The following is a 20590-nucleotide window of genomic DNA, read 5'->3' as shown; positions in this document are numbered from 1 at the left end:
TGGAGAAGGGTTGCTAGAGAAGGGTTGCTAGAGAAGGGTTGCTAGAGAAGGTTTGATGAAGAAGTATTGCTAGAAAAGTGTTGCTAGAGAAGGGTTGCTAGATAAGCATTGCTAGAAAAGAGTTGTTAGAGAAGGGTTGCTAGAACAGGGTTGCTGGAGAAGGGTTGCTAGAGAAGGGTTGCTAGAGAAGGGTTCACGTGTTGAAGTAAAGATCTCCTGTGGCGAAGGTGTGGGAGGATCTATATTAGGAATGTCGGCATTCTTCACAAAGAATCAAGTTCTTGCAGTTTTATCATCCTAGCTCTCTCAGTTCTCTCAGTTCAGAACATTCATAAATTATATTATTAGAATCTTATTCATAATTACAAGACTAATCTTAATGGATGAATGAATGAATGAATGAATGAATGAAGTACTCCAAAAACAAGCTCTAAAGTATTGGGGCCAAATCAGGCAGGAACTTTTCGTACCCTACCCCCCCCCCTCCGCCTCTCTGCTTCTTATATCAAAATCGGCTTCCACAGCGCTTTGGGACACTCTTTTTTCGCAATTAGCTAGGGTCTTAAATATGTCTCTAACGGCAATAATTTGTATTTATGAAAAGTTAAAATATTAATGTAAAAACTAAAATTTTCTAATTCCCATATCTTTGCAACCTGAAAGTATAAACCTTTGATATTTCAAACTTAGACTTTTTGGTCGATCAGAATTTTAAAGTTTAAAATATCAAAGGTCTACAAAAACGTGTTGCTATGATATAAGGAATAGAAAACCAGAGTTTTACGTTTATTGGATACAAACAAACACACCAAATATATTATAGAAGTTCTTAGTTATCATCAATGCCTAAACATTCAGGATAGAAAGCATCATGAGAGTAAAAGCATTTATTAAGCAATATTTATCAAGTCTAATAAAAGTGGCATCGCTCTGTAGAGGTTTTGTGATGAAGATAGTTTTCTTGGTCGTAGATTCAGGTGTTCTGGAGCTGTTGGATTGGGTCAGGTTAGCTCCAGGTTGTACTCCTGGTTTCTCTAGGTATAAATTTATACTGAGTAAAGATTTATTGAAAAATCTAAAGAAACGGATATTTCACATATTTATTTTTCTCGTCTGATAGTGTAAACCTTCGATACCTCAAACTTTGACTATTTGATTAAGCAAAAATCAAAGTTTAAAATATCAAAGATCTACGCAATCAAGTTGCAAAAATATAAGAATTAACAAATTTAGAATACTAAGAGAATAATCAGTAACTAATTCCTTTTGCAAACTCTTTAAATGCTATATTCAAGACTCTTAAACAAAAAATTATATTTTTTTCCTATTTTTGGATTTTTTGTTGAACACAGCTATTCCGTTTTTTGGTGCCACCTCTTAGATGCATGTGTTAATGTTACATTGTACTAGTTACTCATTACCTAAATATTCAGCGAATATCTGGTTAAATATTTCTTCATCTATAATGTATTCAGTGTTCCCAAACTCAACGCTTATTCTGCTCTTCAATCCTAGTATTAATTATTCATAAGAAACCCCACAAGGACGTCTAAACGAAATTTCTTTATAAGTTTTAATTCATCGAAGATTTTTTTGAAATTCAAAAGATCAAATTCAGTCGTTAAATCGACATTAAAGTCTTATTCTTTATAAATAGTAAGTACACCTTTTGTACCTTTTGTACCTTTATATAAAAATAAGCGTTTTACCTGAATCAAACCCCCCGTTAGAACTTTCTCCATAAGGATCGTGCTTACAGACCAGTTTCCCATCTAAAATCAGAACACTTGTTATTGATTATTTTTCAAGCATTTTCTCTATTGATTTGAAAAAAGGAACAGCTCTTGCCACAAACTCAAATTTTCCAAACCTTTCATATTTAAATCTTAGAATATTTGATCTGGCAGAGTTCATAGTTTGAAATATTAAAGCTAAAAGCAAAGCAAAGATATAGAGATTAGAAAATCTGAGTTTGTGGCAACGTTTTCACCAAATATAGTTGATTTTCTAAAAAGTTCAATTTATTGGACCAAAAATAAACCTCACTATTGGGTTTCTGTGTAAAATAGGACCTCAACCATTGTTTTAAAACAAAGAATCATGATATTAGAAACTGATCAAGTACCTGTTAAAACCAACCCTGTTGTTAATGATACCAGGAGAAGAAGGATTCTAAAACCTGCCATCTTTCTGAAAATCCACGAGAAAGTGTTAGAAATTATTACACCTCGATTTAAAATAATAAAAAATAGTCACTCAGAGGCAAATTTGTTAATTAGCGAGAAGTATTTGGGCTATTTAGGTTTAGTTGAACCACTTTTTTTGTGTTCCTTGATTGTTTGAATTCAATTAAATTCTATAACAATTAAGAAAAATAGGTTAAAAATAAAATATATTTTTATTGATTGTTCAGAATATACAGATATGACTAGAATTTGGTTTACGAGGTTATCAAGGAAATGCATTTTTGATAAGAACGCAAAAAGTTATTATTGAACTCGAACATTTTTTCTTAGAAAATATATATTATATGTGGTTATATATATATCACGGGGATCTAATCTAGATTTAATAAAGATATTCAAGAATGTCCCCTGAAATCAAGGCTTGGTCTGATCTATTGAATCGTCAACTTTAAGACCAAAGGAACTGAGTTTTTGTCACGAATTTAAATTTTTAATTTCCTATATCTTTTCAACCCAATGGTTTAAATCTTTGATATTTCAAACTTAGATTATTCGGTCTAACAGAATTCATAGTTTGAAATATCAAAGACTTATGTCATCAGTTTGCAAAGATTTATGGATTATAAAATCTGAACTTGTGGTAAAGACTCAAATCCTTTGTGTAAAATATGACGCACGCTTCATCTATCTTTTTAACCAAAACTCAATAAGGGAATCTACAAAAAGGTTTTATCAAATATAAAACCAATAAATCATATTTAACTCAGTCGACAGTATACAAAGAGAAAACCAGTTCAGTATTACAGAGCCCGGGACCTTTAAGGTTGGGTTTGGCTAGATGGGTGACAGCATGTTATAACTATATAATCAATAAATGTCTAGCTATATATAATATATCTAAATATATGCATATTTGCCTTGTCTCATATTTAATTGTTTGTTTGTTTGGGTGTTTGTTTGTTTGTTTGTTACGTTCAACTTTAAAATGGCTGAATCAATCGGTCTCTTGATTTGCATTTGATTAAAAAAAATTGCCTCAAAAAAAATAGAAATCGACCAAATAAAAACAGGAAATCTACGAAATCTGCGAAATCTTAAAGTTTTACTTTTCTATAATGTCCTATGGTTGATTATAAAGCAATACTTAAAGGCTAAAAGTATTATTAAAAAATAAGGGAAGGCTTGTTAATTAAGAATGATATTCCTCTCGTTCAGAATAAATCATAGACAATTTACATTCACATCATAATAAATCTAGTCAAATAATGCAAAAGTACCGGTATTTCATTTTGTAATTCTCACAGCTAGTATTCATTCATAGGGTTGTTGAATAAATTTACAGTTTTCAACCATAAAATAATTAAAATTGATTTCTTTTTATTAATTTTCTACATCTCTCACTGCAGACCAACATCGTAAAAGTATTCCATGTAGAAAATTGATCCAAGCGCAGTGGGACGGAAACCAAAGTTCTCCGAACCTGGATATTAACAGGTGGAGATATGTAATGAACCCTCTCCGCAGGCAACCATGGGAACCTGCATATATTCATACAACAAGGCTTGAATACAATATTGAAGAGAGGAGTCAGGAAAAAGAACTAATTAGTCATAATTTAGTCACTGCAGCAGGGAATAGTTTGTTTGGTCAAAAAGAAGGATAGGAGGGAAAAGCATGAGGGAAGGTGAAGGGAGAGGGTAGAGTGAGAGGATCAAGGGTGTAGATTAAGAGAAAATGTGAAAAAGGAGGTGAAGGGAGAGGAAGAGGATCAAGGGTGTAGATTAAGAGAAAATGAAAGGAGGTGAAGGGAGAGGGTGAAGTGAGAGGATCAAGGGGTGTAGATTAAGAGAAAATGTGAAAAAGGAGGTGAAGGGAGAGGAAGAGGATCAAGGGTGTAGATTAAGAGAAAATGAAAGGAGGTGAAGGGAGAGGGTGAAGTGAAAGGATCAAGGGTGTAGATTAAGAGAAAATGTGAAAAAGGAGGTGATGGGAGAGGGTGAAGGGTTAGGATGAAGGGAGAGGGTAAAGGAAGAAGGATAGGGTGAAGGGAGAGAATAAATGGTGAAGATTACGAGAAAGAGTAAAGGAAGAAGGTGAAGGGATAGGGAAGACTAAGAGGGTGGAGAGAGAGGATGAAAGGTGAGGATGAAGAGAGAGGTTTGGGGGAGAGAGTGAAGGAAGAAGCTGAAGGGAGAGGGTGAAGGGATTAGGTGAAGTAAAGAGGACCATGCTATGATATAAATTTACAGAAAAAAAGTATATTATCAGTCTTGTTTAGATAAAAGCAAAAATTACATATTTAATTAATATTTAACAGGAACTCGTTTATTCCCTGTCTAAAATATTTCCTGTCTTGTTTAATTCTTAATCATCAGGAATTTGGCGCTCTAGCAGTGTAATAATTACTAGGCCACGATGTTTAAGATATCTATGATTAGCTGATATAAACTGGATATATATTAAACTATCAAGGACTATATAAAGTCTATAGATTTATGGCTAAGCTTTCAACTCAGTGACATGGAGATTCTGATCATGGTTTGATTTCTTTGAAACAAGTTGATTTCCTAGAGCTAGGAAGTTAAAGAAATCCTGATCATGGATTGATTTCTTTAAAACAAGTTGGTTTCCTAGAAATAGGAATTTAATAAGAACATGATCATGGAAAAGTTTGGTTTCATAGAAATAGGAAGTTAATGAGAATCTGATCAGGTTCTGATCTCATGAAAAGTTAGTTTTCTAAAACTAGGAAGTTTAAAAGATTCTTATCAAGGCTAAATCTCCTTAAAACAAGTTGGTTTCCGAGAACTAGGAAATTAAAGAGAACATGATCATGGTTTGATCTCTTCTCAACAAGTTGGTTTCCTATAACTAGTAAGTCAAAGAGAATTTGATCAAGGCTATATCTCCTTACAACAAGTTGGTTTCCTAGAACTAGGGAGTTAAAGAGAATTTTATCAAGGCTATATCTCCTTACAACAAGTTGGTTTCCTAGAACTAGGAAGTCAAAGAGAAGTTGATCAAGACTATATCTCCTTACAACAAGTTGGTTTCCTAGAACTAGGAAGTTAAAGAGAATCTGATCAAGGCTATATCTCCTTACAACAAGTTGGTTTCATAGAACAAGGAAGTTAAAGAGATTTGATCAAGGCTATATCTCCTTACAACAAGTTGGTTTCCTAGAACTAGGAAGTTAAAGAGAATCTGATCAAGGCTATATCTCCTTACAACAATGATGCAAGAAGCTTCATGAAATAAACAATGGTTCTCGGGTGCACACTATACTAGGTTTGAACTTACATACATCTCATTACTAGGTTCAGCATTGTTCTCTGGGTATATACGGTTTAGACTGATTAGACTCAAGTATAATAGGTATCTGAATACACAGCAGTTATGCAGGGTTACCCACAAAGAATGAGACTGCAGACGACCTGAAACTAAGATAATATGACGATTTCAAGTTTAAATTGAGTCTTCTGCCTTAAAGGGACTGTGAATGAAAAATGAAAGGGGTATAGGCTGAAAGCTAATCACTTTAGCTCTTGATCGCGACCCATGAAAGTTTTATCTGATGTTCCTGTCTCCTGTCTCGAGAAATTGATATAAAACTGTGTTAAAATTATACGAAAGTTCATATATGTAAAATTGATAAAATCTTAAACTTAAATCAAGTGACCAGAACTATCACCAATGGCAGAGCAGTATACTGATCATGTGTCTCCGCCTGTATCACCTGACCACTTTACTGCACTGAATTTCTGGTCAAGTAATACGGACGTATAAATAATATTATGAATGAAATCTATTAAAAATAGAAATTACAAATATAAAAGTAAACCTAATTTACAATTAGCTTTCTCTGGGATATCATCGTTTTCAGATTGGTTGCATTTGCTGAATTTGATCTTTTTAAACCTACTACTTTTATACAAAATTGTATATATATTAATTTTCGTATAAATTTATCAAAGTTGCATATCAATTTCTCGAGATAGGAAAATCAGATATGACTTTCATGGGTCGCGATCGAGAGCTAAAGTGATTAGCTTTCAGCCTATACCCCCTTTCATTTTTCCTTTACAGTCCCTTTAAATATAATCTTTTGATGGTATTATTTAATGATATTGCGAGTTTGACAAGTTTTCAGCTACAGGGAATCGTGAAAATAAGGAAACAGACAGAATACATTCTATACAGTCGTCTCTGAAGTGTCATCCTTTGTGGTTAACCCTGTATATCTAATATAAACTATAATGTACAATATGCATGGTAACTTTATAAACGTAAGACTTTAATGTCAATCTCTTAAAATACAAAGACTTTATAAAGACGATTCAAAACTATTTAAATAAAGCGGGGGTATAAGGAACAGACCAGCTGTGTAAGGTAGTTGAACTTAGTATGCAGTGTTATGGACAAATTCTTCAGGATTCATTTGAGACATACAGAGCGTCCCATATCATATTAGATTATCTCCAATCTTTAACACCTAAATACACACATTATACTCAAAAAATCTAGCATTTTCTTCCAAAAAAATTTCTATTAGCCTTATTAAATTTTTCAAAATGATTCATTCTTCTTAAGAGCTGTAAATCCTGAGTTTGAGCGCAAAGTCGACGATCAAAGGATCAAAGGATACGTTTTCAGAATTATTTTTTTTAAATTATTATATAACGATGACGAAAAATGTATACAAAATTCTACAGTAAACTAATTAGTTGTTTTGGAACAGGTTGAGAAATAAAAATTGATTGATTGATAATTGATTCTAGCATTGATTTATTGAAAATTTTCCTTTGAGAAATATATTCCTAGCCATCTAATTAGTTTACTGTATAATTTTTACTTTATTTTTCGTCGTCGTTATTTAATTTTTTAAAAAACCGATTCTGAAAACGTACCCACCCAAATTCATGATTTTGAACGTCGACTTTGCATTCAAACTCACTAATTATACATCGTGGAAACGTTTCGTATGTCTCAAATGAATCCTAAATAATTTTTTCCACAACACTGCATACTCAGTTTAATTACCTTACATAGCCGGTCTGTCCCTTTAAAGGTTGAATTTGGACTGTGTACTTAATCAATTCAATACTAATTTAACATTTTTCATCTTGAAAGATATAAATGTACAGAGATGTTTTAAAGATATTCCTATTATATAGATTAACTAGGACGGTTGTGAACATTGGCTGTTCTTATGTCATTGAGTACTTGTGGTGTACATGAGTTCTGTAGAGAGAAATTTAAGTTAGTTTAGTCCTTCTCATGTCCTTCTTCAGTTCTCGTCAATATGATATATTGCTCAGTGAAATAAAATTCACTCCTGGGTGGTTTAATAGTTATGAAATCCATTAAAACACCAAACCACCCCGCTTATCATTGAAGTACACTTTGACCCCTAGAAGTATGAGTTCGCGGACTGCAGAATTCTTGGTGATTTTGCGTAGATAAGCATATGTAGAATATGATCGGAGAGACAATAAACAAAAAGAATAGAACTAAAAAGAATCATAAGCAAAGAAAAGAAAAGACTCAAAAGACAGAAAAGAAGTCAAAGAGAAATTTAGAAATAGAAATAAAGAATAGGTCAGAAAAGTGAAGAGAGTCTGATATTTAAGGTTAAAAAGGAACTGAACACTCCCCTCAAACCATAATTTTCTAATTCATATATCCATGCTTATATTTTATGTTTAAATCTGCGATATTTCAAACTTGAAAGATTTATTTTATATTCCATATGCGTAATTTTTAGTTTGTTTGAAGAGAGATACTTTTAAAGATAGGTTCAAATGTCGTCTTAGTTGATTTATTCGCAGCAAACTGATTGGATAGAGAGGACTGATACGTGTAAGATTACTGTTCAATATCCTTAAGTCAAGCTTATATATTCTACAAGCTATTACAGTAAAAATCATTTAAAAGTAAAAATCTACGGTGGAAATGTGTTGACTGGATCAATAACCTTGGAAGTTCGTAAAAACTGTTATACTCCGTGATTGTTAGTTTTGCTGTTTAGCAGATAGATGCACCTGAATTGTTGATGTTGAAGTCATGGTAAGTTTTCAATGTACGACGACCTTCTTATACTCCCTTCTTTTTAACATAACCGAGAAACTTTAGTCTAAGAGTGCGTTCGTGGATAAATCTAACCATGGTTAAAAATGTCACCTTGTTTGTAGAAAACATTGCATATTGCCAATTGACTTATTTTAACCCTCATAACGTTGAATTTTATGAATTCTAGGTCGTCATTATAATCATTAAGATTTCATCCTCGTAAAGTAAAAGAAGAACCAAATATAATCAAATAGGATTAGTCGCCAAAATGCTCCGAATCTACGCTGGTTTTAAGTTACAGTGAAACCCAATTAATAACGAATACATCGAAAGAATTCATCAAATGTCGTATTCTTCACTTTCTGATAATGGAATGTTGCAGATATTTAGTTTTTTAATGAAATGATTATATGGAACTCTTTAAAACGGTTCCCGCATATTCATGGCTATTTATTTATTTTCGCAAATACTGAAATTTGCGTAATATAGTATAAAACTCATTGAAAAATTGTCAAGACGACATTTGATAAATTCTTCCGATGTATTCGTTATTAAGGGTTTCACTGTATATAAGTGGGAAATAAATAACTTTGATCCGCAAATAAGTTCTTCAGAAAAAAGTTATTTCAATTAACAAAGTTAAAACACTAATGAGAGAAACCTTTGAAATGCCTCTGTGATATCATTCTGTGATATGTAATGATATAATGATATAATTCAGTTGAAAGAGTCTGTAAAAGCCCTTAATTCCTACTCGAACCAAAAAGTTTAATTGGAGTTTTAAACTTAATTGATATAAATCAATTTAGTTTTATAGTGTAGGTAAAATTGACTTGTTTACTGTTTTTTTTTATTTGTTCAGGCTTTCATAGTATTTACAAACGTATTTACATATTTCAGCTGTGAATTCGGTCATTGAAAAATTTCTCTTTTTTTATTTTAACAATATTGATTTTTTTCTAGTTGACAATTACCCCCTCCCCCTTCCCTGGTCCCATTTTGTTCTCTACTTCTTAGAATATCAATAAGATTCTTAGCATTGCTTAAAGGGACAGACTGGCTATATGTAAGATAGTTGAAACTGAGTATATGCAGTGTTGTGAACAAATTCTTTAGGATTCATTTGAGACATATAAAACTTTTCAAAAACCTGAAAATCCTGAATTTGAGCGCGCAAAGTCGACGATCAAAATCGTACTTTTGGGTGGATTGGATACGTTTTCAGAATTTTTTTATTTTTTTATTTATTAAATAGCGACAATAACAAAATTCTACAGTAAACTAATTAGTTGTTTAGGAACACGTTGAGAAAATAAAAATTAACTCTAATCATCGAAAATAAGTAATCTTATTCAATTATTAGTTTCTATAATCTCTCTTTAATTACAAAGATGTTCTGCGGATTTTCTGGAATTTTTATTAAAAAGACGACATTTTAAGAATTTGAAGAAATCTGCGAACAAATACATAGAAAATAAGAAATTCAATATAATGATGAAAAAGGAAATAATTTATTCTAACTTCGATTTATTGACAAATTTCTTTTGAGAAATATATTCATAAACATCTAATTAGCTTACTATAGTATTTTTACCATATTTCTCGTCGTCGTTATTTAATAATTTTTAAAAAACCGATTTTGAAAACATACCCACCCAAGTTCATGATTTTAAACGTCGACATTGCGCTCAAACTTAGTAATCATACATCGTTGAATCGTTTTAAATGTCTCAAATGAATCCTGAAGAATGTGTCCACAACGCTGCATACTCAGTTTAACTACCTTACATAGCCGGTCAATCCCTTTAATCCTTATTTTTTGTAATTTTATAGCAAAAATAAGCGGTTATTTGAACAAATATATCTGAAACTTAACACTTTTAAAAAAGTAAAGACAAAGATATGAAAATGTAAAAATCTTTTTCTTATTTAGCAATTGCTGGGGAAATAAAGGTTTGGTTTTGTAAGTCTCATTATTGACTTTTGTCAGGCAGTGCACTGGACTAACTAAATCAGACCAGACTTAAAAAGAGGCAGGCGCGCAACTAGGGGGCTGGGTGGTTTAATAGTTATGAAATCCATTAAAACACCTAAAATGTTTAGGGGGGGGCCAAAAAAATTTTCGCGCTCCGCGCGAAATATTTCCCCCTAGCCCCCCTCTAAAGAAATGTCTAGTTGCGCGCCTGAAAAGAGGTATAGCAGTTTTAAAAACAATTTCGGACTTGATTGGTACTTATTACGTAGATCCGTTTTATTTTCGAGAAACTGGTTAGAAAACTCTCGCATTTTTCAACCTCAAAAACAGTCGAGTAAAAATGTTTCTGTATCCTCTCAGTGTAACAACATCCGGTAAAGTCTAAATTCTTTACTCAAATGTTTATTCTATTCTTAGTCATTTTATGCATATAGAGAAAAGATAAGGAAACTTAATTCTAGTATGTAAACAGTTTAAGCTCAGTTCTACACTAGATACTGTACACTGTAAACATTATAAGCTCAGTTCTGCACTAGATATTGTACACTGTAAACATTACTGTTAACATTATATGCTCAGTTCTGCACTAGATATTGTACACTGTAAACAGTTTAAGCTCAGTTCTACACTAGATACTGTACACTGTAAACATTATAAGCTCAGTTCTGCACTAGATATTGTACACTGTAAACATTATATGCTCAGTTCTGCACTAGATACTGTATACTGTATACAACATAAAATCAGTTCTACACTATGATACTGTACACTGTAAACAGTTTAAGCTCAGTTCTGCACTAGATACTGTACACTGTAAACATTATAAGCTCAGTTCTGTGCTAGATACTGTACACTGTAAACATTATAAGCTCAGTTCTACACTAGATACTGTACACTGTAAACAGTTAAGCTCAGTTCTGCTGGCTGCACTAGATACTGTACGCTGTAAACATAATAAGCTCAGTTCTGCACTAGATACTGTACACTGTAAACATTATACGCTCAGTTCTGCACTAGATAGTGATACTGTACACTGTTAACATTATAAGCTCAGTTCTACACTAGATGCTGTACACTGTAAACATTATAAGCTCAGTTCTGCACTAGATACTGTACACTGTAAACATTATAAGCTCAGTTCTACACTAGATACTGTACACTGTATACATTATAAGCTCAGTTCTGCACTAGATATTGTACACTGTAAACAGTTTAAGCTCAGTTCTACACTAGATACTGTACACTGTAAACATTATAAGCTCAGTTCTGCACTAGATATTGTACACTGTAAACAGTTTAAGCTCAGTTCTACACTAGATACTGTACACTGTAAATATTATATGCTCAGTTCTGCACTAGATACTGTATACTGTATACAACATAAAATCAGTTCTACACTATGATACTGTACACTGTAAATATTATAAGCTCAGTTCTACACTATGATACTGTACACTGTAAACATTAGGTTAGGTTAATACATTTTTCGGGCCGAGCACTGTGGTTAGGGGGCCGAGCGCTGCGGCCCCATTTATCAAGTTGACAAAGTGATGGCCGAAATGTGGGGTTAGGTTAGGTTACGACAATTTCTGGGCTGAGCGCTGCGGAGCTAGGACAGACTAGGGGGCCGAGTGCTGCGGCTGTGAGTTCAAATGAACTTTAAAATAGTTTAAATGAACCAAAAAATGGTCTGAACATTTTTTATGTTCCTATATATATATGTTCTTATGTCATTGAGTACTTGTGGTGTACATGAGTTCTGTAGAGAGAAATTTAAGTTAGTTTAGTCCTTCTCATGTCCTTCTTCAGTTCTCGTAATTATTTGTTCATTTGAACTATTTTTTTGTTCATTTGAACTATATTTGTGCATTTGAACAATTTTTTTTTGTTAATTTGAACTATTTTTTATTCATTTGACTTATATTTTTTTTAAAACTTTTTTTTTCATTTTTACTGTTTTTTTGTTCATTTTAAACTATTCTTTTGTTCATTTGAACTATTTTAATGTTTATTTGAACTATTTCAATGTTCATTTGACTATTTTTATGTTCATTTGAACTATTTTTATGTTCGATTGTACTATTTTTCAGGGTCATTTGAACCTTTATGTTAAAATAGTTCAAATGAAAAGTAGTTAAAATGAACAAAAAATGTTCAAATGACGTTTCAAACGGCGGTAGTGCAAACGGCGGTAGTTCAAAAAGGGTAGCATCTATCTTGCATCTAGATAAATCTAGATATATCACATAAGCTCAATTCTCTACTAGATATTGTACACTGTACAGTGTCCTGTGTACATCGTGAACATTAGCTTAAATAAACAGGGTGTCCCACGAAACATGTAAGTTGAAAGACGTATTGACTGTCGTCTTTGATCTTTGAAATAAGTTGCAGCATCCATTCTTCAACCTAAAATCATGATTTTAGAAACTACAATATTCTTCTGTTATATGGTTTTGCGTTTAATATAACCGGAGATGTTAAGAATTTTGTTCAGATTTCAATATAGTTGATGAAACCAAAATTGTCGAAATCTGAACAAAATTTTTATATCTATAATAGTAATTTTGTAAGCTGCACCAAAAAGACAGACCACATTTAAAAATTGTTAAGGCTTTAAGAGTATTTTGAGGTTATCATGTCAAGAATTACACTGTTATTAGTTTTTAAATATTGACGCAAATTGTTTTTAAGATCAAAGACGAAATTCAAGTCGTTGCGCAAATGAAATTTTTTGTGTGACAGCCTGTTTATTTTAGATATTAGTGATATTAGTGATGAAGTATATAATTCTTGATGTAATACTTTTCTTTTCACAATGTAAAAACACCTTGTTGGAATTTAGGAAGACGACATTAGTTTCCAACTTTGTTTTCAGCAGGATGTTCGACGAACTCGGTTTATCTGCTGCAAAGCTACAGAGTATGCCGGCCAACTGGTTTCCATACTTTGATATCTGTCATTATATCCTCGCTGCGCTGGCGGTCAGGAAGGAGGTCGGAGTTCCATTTAGCAGGTACACTCGTTTTATGCACATTTAGAGATAAACTAGATAATCGACCTCCCAGGAAACATTTAAACCGACTTAAAGTTCCGCATGGCAAAAATGTCAAGTAAATAATTCTTGACTTTTGATCTTCGACATCGGCACTTCGGAGACTTAATGTTTGCAGTGCTTAGAAACGACCGTACGAATTAATTATTTATTCTTATATCTATGTTTCCCTGTAGCTTTAAACTTCTTTCTTTACAAAATCTATTAATGAACCACTAATAAACTGTTTATAAGCAAAACACCGAGTTCAACCAATTCAGATCATTATTTAAAGACTTTCCAGTGAGTTCCGACGGTTTTACACACAACAAGGTCTCATTATAACAGTCGTTCATTGCATTGTCTAAGTAACAGTCGTTCACTGCAGGATCAGTAAAGTATTCAGGGGGGGAGGGCAATACTCCTGTTGCCCCTCCCCTAGGATTCTTGGGCAAAGATTAACACCGTGGGTTTGGCAGGCATCTATGAATTTGCCCCAATCTCAGAGGAGAGTTTTTCTCCTGTAAAGAAGTTTAAATTTTTCTTTGCGCTTCGCAAAGTTGCCTTCTATACCCTGTCTAAATATAACTATAAATTAATTATGCAGGTATGGGGTAAATATGCCCCCATTTCAAGGGAGGGTGGGCATATTATCATTTAATCAATTCTTGCCCCTGGCAAATCTAATTAAATTTAGAATATCGTTTTTGAAAATAGTGTGTTTAGAAACAACCCTCTGGCTACCTGGGTTGCAACACTGACTGCATCATTTGCTGGAAGCATGATTGCGAATCCTTTGTTAGGTAAATATAAGAATCAATGGTACTGTACGTACAGAGTTAACCACAAAGAATGAGACTGTAAGGACGACCTGTAGCTCATACAAATATGCAAATCTTCAGGTTAAATTAAGTCTTCTGCCTTGAATATAATCTTTAAAGGGCTTAATTTATGAACTTCATAAAGTCGTCTCTGAAGTTGCAGCCTTTGTGGGTAACCCTGTACTTCTTGTACCGGCTCGGCGTCCATTAAAAGTTGAATTTGTACCGTACACTACACAGTTTATTTACCCAGATGAATTTCTTCTTATAGAGAGGTATAGTTTGTGTTTTATACAGTGGTCACCAAAAAAAGGTTCTTACAAAGACTCTACAATCAAATATTCAATGCTATATAAAATTTGTACAGGGAAACTTAAAACATTGATAAAAAAAACAATCGTACATAAATTGCGCATTTATTAGTTCCATCAATAGAGGTATTAAGATAAACCTATATTGTTCCTTGATTAAGATAAGACATGTCACCAAATTAAACAAACTAACAAAATATTTATTTTCTTATCTTTAAACCCGGAATTCATCCGGTTACAACTATTCTCCGGGTCAGCCCAAAATATAGCAGAGCTGTAAACACAATTAGCGTATTGACCTGGATTTGGAATAAACGGAACTAATTACTCATGTGATTATATTAAGCTCTAATTTTCTAACCCTTATGTCTTTGCAACCTGATGAATATAATCTCTATTGAGGTAAACCTGTATTTGGAGCAGTGAGTGATGAATATAATCTGTATTAAGGTAAACCTGTATTTGGAGCAGTGAGTGATGAATATAATCTATATTAAGGTAAACCTGTATTCGGAGCAGTGAGTGATGAATATAATCTGTATTAGGGTAAACCTGTATTTGGAGCAGTGAGTGATGAATATAATCTGTATTAAGGTAAACCTGTATTTGGAGCAGTGAGTAATGAATATAATCTGTATTAAGGTAAACCTGTATTTGGAGCAGTGAGTAATGAATATAATCTGTATTAAGGTAAACCTGTATTCGGAGCAGTGAGTAATGAATATTATCTGTATTAAGGTAAACCTGTATTCGGAGCAGTGAGTGATGAATATAATCTGTATCTTGCAACCCTGGTCTGGTGGGCTGTATTCTACTCCCCTGCTGACATAGTTTATAAAGGAAATATTCACAAATATAAAATAAACCTCTCTACCATTCTTCCATGTCATATTTTTGTTACATTTATCCAAATTATGTTTTAATGATTTTTTTCTGAATATACATTTGGGGCATTTTACCAATAAAAAGGTTTTGTCACATTGTTTCTAATCTTTCTCTTTAGTATACAACTCCCAAAAAGATATGTTTTTTGTAGACACTCTCAAACAAATATTTGGGTAAAAATAAATTATTTAATTTTTAACCCTGATTTCTTTTATAACTTAATATAAGTGAATCGTATCTATTACAGTGCTGAAAAATCAGGTAGATAAAATAGCTATATAACTTAATATTATCTAGAATAATATTATATTTTCAGGCGGTTTATCTTCCTATCTGTGTATTAAAAGAGATATACAGAGCCAAGAAAACTTTAGGTATCAATTTAAACTTTCAACATGTGCACCAACTTATGTTTATCAATTTCAAAATTCTATATTTTATAAAATTCATGATTAATTAGAAAACCAGAATATCCTGTTTGAGAACTTTTAATCCCCTTATCTCTAGGTGGGATATCTGATGCTGCAAAACTATACCCGGATCATGAACTTATTCAAATCACAGTCGGACTCATCAAGGGAAATGGATCAGGGTTCATGAAACCAATCACAAGGTTAGATCAGGGTTCATCAAACCAATCACAAGGTTAGATCAGGGTTCATGAAACCAATCACAAGGTTAGATCAGGGTTCATGAAACCAATCACAAGGTTAGATCAGGGTTCATGAAACCAATCACAAGGTTAGATCAGGGTTCATGAAACCAATCACAAGGTTAGATGAAGGTTCATGAAACCAATCACAAGGTTAGATGAAGGTTCATGAAACCAAACACAAGGTTGGATCAGGGTTCATGCAACCAAACACAAGGTTGGATCAGGGTTCATGAAACCAATCAAAAGGTTAAATCAGGGTTCATGAAACCTATCGCAAGGTTAGATCAGGGTTCATGAAACTAATCACATGGTTAAATCAGGGTTCATAAAATTAATTAAAAGGTTAGATCAGGCTTTATGAAATCAACCACAAGGATAGATCAGGGTTAATGAAACTAATCTCAAAGTTCATGAAACCAATCTCAAGGTTAGATCGAGTTTATGAAACCAATCAAACCGTAAGATTATTAAGATTCATAAAACCCATTACAAGATTTCTCCAGTTTTATGGTTCAATGTGAACATACATGAAAATTAGGTTCCTAACTCCTTATTTCTAGGTTGGTTTGTGGAACCTGGGTTCCAGGTTCCTCTGAGCTTCTAAAGATGTCTGTGACGAGTAAGGGCTGTCTTGTTGCAGCAGTTCTCATGGTAGCTGATAAAGCAGGGTAAGGATTATATTCATATCAAACCTTAACTGCAGAGAAAGGTGAGAATTATAGTCTTACCAGAACCTAGACTCCTGAGCAAGGGTTAGTACTAGATACTCCTCAGAACCTTTACTCCTGAATAGGGATAATAATCCTACCAGAACCTAGACTCTTGAATAGGGATAGTTATCCTACCAGAACCATAACTCATCAGCAAAGGTATAGATTACATTCTTACCAGAACCTTAACTCCTGTTAAGTCTGGATTACTTTCTTAACATAACCCTAACTTCAGAGCAAGGGAAAGGATTCATTCTTATTAGAACTTTTATCTCAGAGCAGAGTAAGGAATACCAGTAAAGCTTGTAGTATTACCAGAACCTTAAATCCTGTTCAAGTGAAGATTGTAGTTTTACCAGAACCTTAACTCCTGTTCAAGTAAAGATTATAGTATTACTAGAACCTTAAATCCTGTTCAAGTGAAGATTATAGTATTACTAGAACCTTAAATCCTGTTCAAGTGAAGATTGTAGTATTACCAGAACCTTAACTCCTGTTTAAGTAAATATAACATTCCTACCAGAACCTTAACTCCTGTTCAAGTAAAGATTATAGTATTACTATAAACTTAACTCCTGTTCAAGTGAAGATTGTAGTATTAACAGAACCTTAACTCCTGTTTAAGTAAATATAACATTCCTACCAGAACCTTAACTCCTATGCAGGGTATGGATCTGACTAAATTCCTTTTCTTCAACCCTGAAAATCTATTCATTCATTCCCGCTGACCGTATTGAGGTTGTGCATGAATAAAAGAAGAGTTATATACTCAGTAAACCATGTAAACCTGTCAACCGACACAACAACATCAGGTTAAAACAAACATTTACATTCTAAGCATGAGGTTCCGAATTTAGCTGCGGGATGCAAGGAAGGATATATATAGAATATATTGCATACCATTTCTCAACTGTACCTTGTAGAAAAACAAATGCAATGCATGTGTGTTTCTACACCACTTTGGTTTATTCATATATTCTACACGGATTTTTTTTTCTTTTTTTATAATTTGTAAAAAGCTTGTCAGAAATCAAAACCTTTATTGTATTGATATAAACGCCGACCACTGTATATTTCAAGCAGTATGATGATTTAAGCTTGTCCTGTTCAAATAGACATATTCCTGCTCCTGTGTCTGGCGATCTCCTGTATCTGGGTATAGTTGGAGTATTCATTCTGGTCAAGCTTGCACCACTACTCGGAGAACCAATTGATCCTTTCAAACCTCTACAGAAGGCGGTTCATTTACTTACAGGTATCATACAGGGTGTCCCAAAAAACATGGGAATTCAGTGACGAATTCGATATCGTCTTTTCAAATAATTCTTTGATTTAGTATAGTGATACCTACTGAGAAAGCTGTAATCTGTAAGAGTTTCGTCTGCTATGTTTACATTTTGTTTGTTTATGTTTTGACTGCAACCGGTTGTACTTAGTAAAACAAGAAAATTACAGTATACAAACAGAGTAAACTTGTCCGTATTCACTGTTCATCTTGCGGAGACATTATACACACATCTTTGCAGTCTTTTACCCTTTTCATTAAATAAACTCTAGCAGACATAATAATATTATGGCTTTTGAAATTAGGTATTACAATGCTAATTCATAACAAAGACGATATCGAATTCGTCACTGAATTCCCATGTTTTTTGGGACACCCTGTATCTAAATATAGCTTACTGTCAAGCAAGATTCTTTTTTTATTTTCTTTAAAAACTCCGTCATATGAGCTGTAGTTTTATGAACAAGATAAAATTATTTTAGCAAGGACAAGTACTTTTTAATAATAAAAACTACTCTGACATTGTTCTAAAATAGCAAACAAACAAATGTGCGGAAAGTAAAAAACGTAGAAATAAAAGCGGTTTATTTAGAAAAGGTTCTAATCTTAAATATCAAAAGAAATCAGAGATTATATTTGTAGGTGATCTGTGGAATAATGTTGAGAATATTAAAGAAGATTAAAGTTGTTCATTAAAGGGACTGTACGTGTCATTTCAATTCAAAAGTAAATATTCATTTTCTGCGACTTTTAGACAGTAAAGATTAATATTCATTGATTATATAACAGCTTGCAAACAAAGTGTTTCACCATTATAAGCGTTTTTGTAAATGAAAAAGTCCTACACATATCCTTAATCAGTTAAAAAATGTAAAAGGGTAATGTTGTGAATCAGACACGTCACTCAACAGGGTCACTTGAAATTACGCCTTCAGTCTTTTAAAACTTAACATATTGTAACAGTATTTATAAAATATTGAAGAAAAAAAATAAAAAATTTATATTTTTATTGATATGGTTTTGCTGAAGTAAAACATTTCGCTAGAGTTTTGATCATCTGATATGATATATTATATATGTATATCTATGTTCCTAAAATAAACATCATAAACAGAGCGGAATGAAAATAAACACAAAATTAGGTGTGGTCCGGACGAAAAATAGGTGAGCACACATATTTTCCGTTTTTGTTAAATTAGGCTTAAAAATCATTGTATTTCTTTTAAACAAATTTAAAGTACATCATAAACAAAATCAAACCTAATGTAAGAAAACCTTAGCTTATAAAATAGAAAACTAAATTTGAATGAATAATGCCGGACGAAAAAAGACGAGCGCACTGCCGGAAAGTCGACTTTTTGACGTCATATGCGGTGTCGACGAGAAATGGCTGCGTAATACCTTCCTTTAAGATCGATATAATGTAGTCTTTGGAAGATCTCAAGTATACTGATCCTTGTCTCCGTAGCAAGGTCTTTAAATGAACTAAAGATAAGATCTAGCAAAACACAGTTCTCCTTTCATACTTGAGATTTACATGACACGAAGGTACTAGGATAGGTATCCAGGATAGGAGGTTTCAATTCTAAATATATCTAGATACTAGGATAGGTATCCAGGATAGGAAGGTTTCAATTCTAAATATATCTAGATACTAGAATAGTTTACCAGGATAGGAGGTTTCAATTCTAAATATACCTAGATACTAGGATAGGTATCCAGGATAGGAAGGTTTCAATTCTAAATATATCTAGATACTAGGATAGGAAGGTTTCAATTCTAAATATGCCTAGATACTAGGATAGGAAGGTTTCAATTCTAAATATACCTAGATATTAGGATAAGAAGGTTTCAATTCTAAATATATCTAGATTCTAGATACTAGGATAGGAAGGTCTGCGAAACAATTTATTTACATTGTAAATGTAAAATCAACTTTGGCGTCCATTTTATTTTTAAAAAATGTTACCAGATTCTATAAATTTTGAATATATATGGTGTATTGTCGTGTTTCTAAAAATATTTATTTGTAAAATTCTTTTCTACGTTTATTATGATACTTACATAGCCCCAAAAAAAATCTCCAAGATTTTATGCCATTTAGATTGAAAGAGTAGTTTTCTAAATATCTTAACTGCACCTCTAGTTTTATTAAGTATCAAGGTAAGGATATTGTACTAAAGTACGAGGTTAAGATTAATAATATCTGTAAATAAACTGCGCCCTGAGGAAGGACGAGAAAACTGCAGTTAACCACATAAACCTGGATAATTACACGGTTACTATTATAGTCGTGTTGTATTGTACAGTTTGAAAATTAAGAGTATAAAGCACAACAATCTACAACTTTTCTCGCCCACTTTTGGGACTTGGCCGACATTCAAGTAATGCTTGGCATTTACCCTTAGTCAAACATTTTCAGTCCGTCTTTACTTTTTAATCAACAACGCCTTGGACTTCTATTTTACCTCATTAATTAACTTATATTTGTTTATAGCGCTAACGTACTTCTCATCGATATTTGCTTTAGAGCTTTCAACATTTGGATCACTGTGAGTAGATCTAGATCTAAAATAGTTTTAATATTTTATAAGATTTTAACATCAGAAATAAACATTAGGTCGACATGTTCAATGTTTATCATTTGATCAAACAGGTT

The 20590-nt window shown here is 32.8% G+C and overlaps 2 protein-coding genes across 3 annotated transcripts; one reads left to right on the top strand and one right to left on the bottom strand.

Annotated features, from left to right (window-relative positions):
- Nucleotides 1–773: 773 nt before the first annotated feature.
- Nucleotides 774–2188, bottom strand: LOC111703925 (uncharacterized). Of its 2 annotated transcripts, XM_023476016.1 has the most exons (4): nt 2126–2188; nt 1710–1772; nt 1422–1511; nt 774–1034 (listed from the first exon to the last, which is right to left on the bottom strand). In XM_023476016.1, the coding sequence occupies exons 1-4, from the start codon at nt 2184–2186 to the stop codon at nt 847–849; spliced, it is 402 nt and encodes a 133-aa protein (XP_023331784.1). In that variant the 5' UTR covers nt 2187–2188; the 3' UTR covers nt 774–846. The 2 variants fall into 2 exon arrangements, with proteins under 2 accessions (XP_023331784.1, XP_023331785.1); XM_023476017.1 differs by lacking the exon at nt 1422–1511.
- Nucleotides 2189–8223: 6035 nt separating this feature from the next.
- Nucleotides 8224–18705, top strand: LOC111703930 (trimeric intracellular cation channel type 1B.1). The gene is made up of 10 exons (XM_023476026.1): nt 8224–8252; nt 13109–13246; nt 13991–14067; nt 15135–15236; nt 15529–15542; nt 15598–15655; nt 15789–15894; nt 16497–16604; nt 17762–17901; nt 18574–18705. Exons 1-10 carry the CDS (start codon nt 8239–8241, stop codon nt 18612–18614), a joined length of 798 nt encoding a protein of 265 aa, XP_023331794.1. The 5' UTR covers nt 8224–8238; the 3' UTR covers nt 18615–18705.
- The last annotated feature ends 1885 nt before the right edge of the window (nt 18706–20590 follow it).

The sequence above is a fragment of the Eurytemora carolleeae genome, unplaced genomic scaffold, assembly GCF_000591075.1.
Source record: "Eurytemora carolleeae unplaced genomic scaffold, Eaff_2.0 scaffold439, whole genome shotgun sequence".
Lineage (NCBI taxonomy): Eukaryota > Metazoa > Arthropoda > Copepoda > Calanoida > Temoridae > Eurytemora > Eurytemora carolleeae.
This window is presented reverse-complemented; position numbering and strand designations above follow the sequence as displayed.

Excerpts from the sequence above, each read along its gene's own strand:
- LOC111703925 (XM_023476016.1), bottom strand. The coding sequence starts at position 2,186 with ATGGCAGGTTTTAGAATCCTTCTTCTCCTGGTATCATTAACAACAGGG. Across the intron at positions 1,773-2,125 it reads AACAGGGTTGGTTTTAACAG|ATGGGAAACTGGTCTGTAAG; the intron begins GTACTTGATCAG and ends TTCTGATTTTAG. Across the intron at positions 1,035-1,421 it reads GATATTCGCTGAATATTTAG|AGAAACCAGGAGTACAACCT; the intron begins GTAATGAGTAAC and ends ATTTATACCTAG.
- LOC111703930 (XM_023476026.1), top strand. Across the intron at positions 13,247-13,990 it reads GTCGGAGTTCCATTTAGCAG|AAACAACCCTCTGGCTACCT; the intron begins GTACACTCGTTT and ends TAGTGTGTTTAG. Across the intron at positions 17,902-18,573 it reads GGCGGTTCATTTACTTACAG|GTGATCTGTGGAATAATGTT; the intron begins GTATCATACAGG and ends TTATATTTGTAG.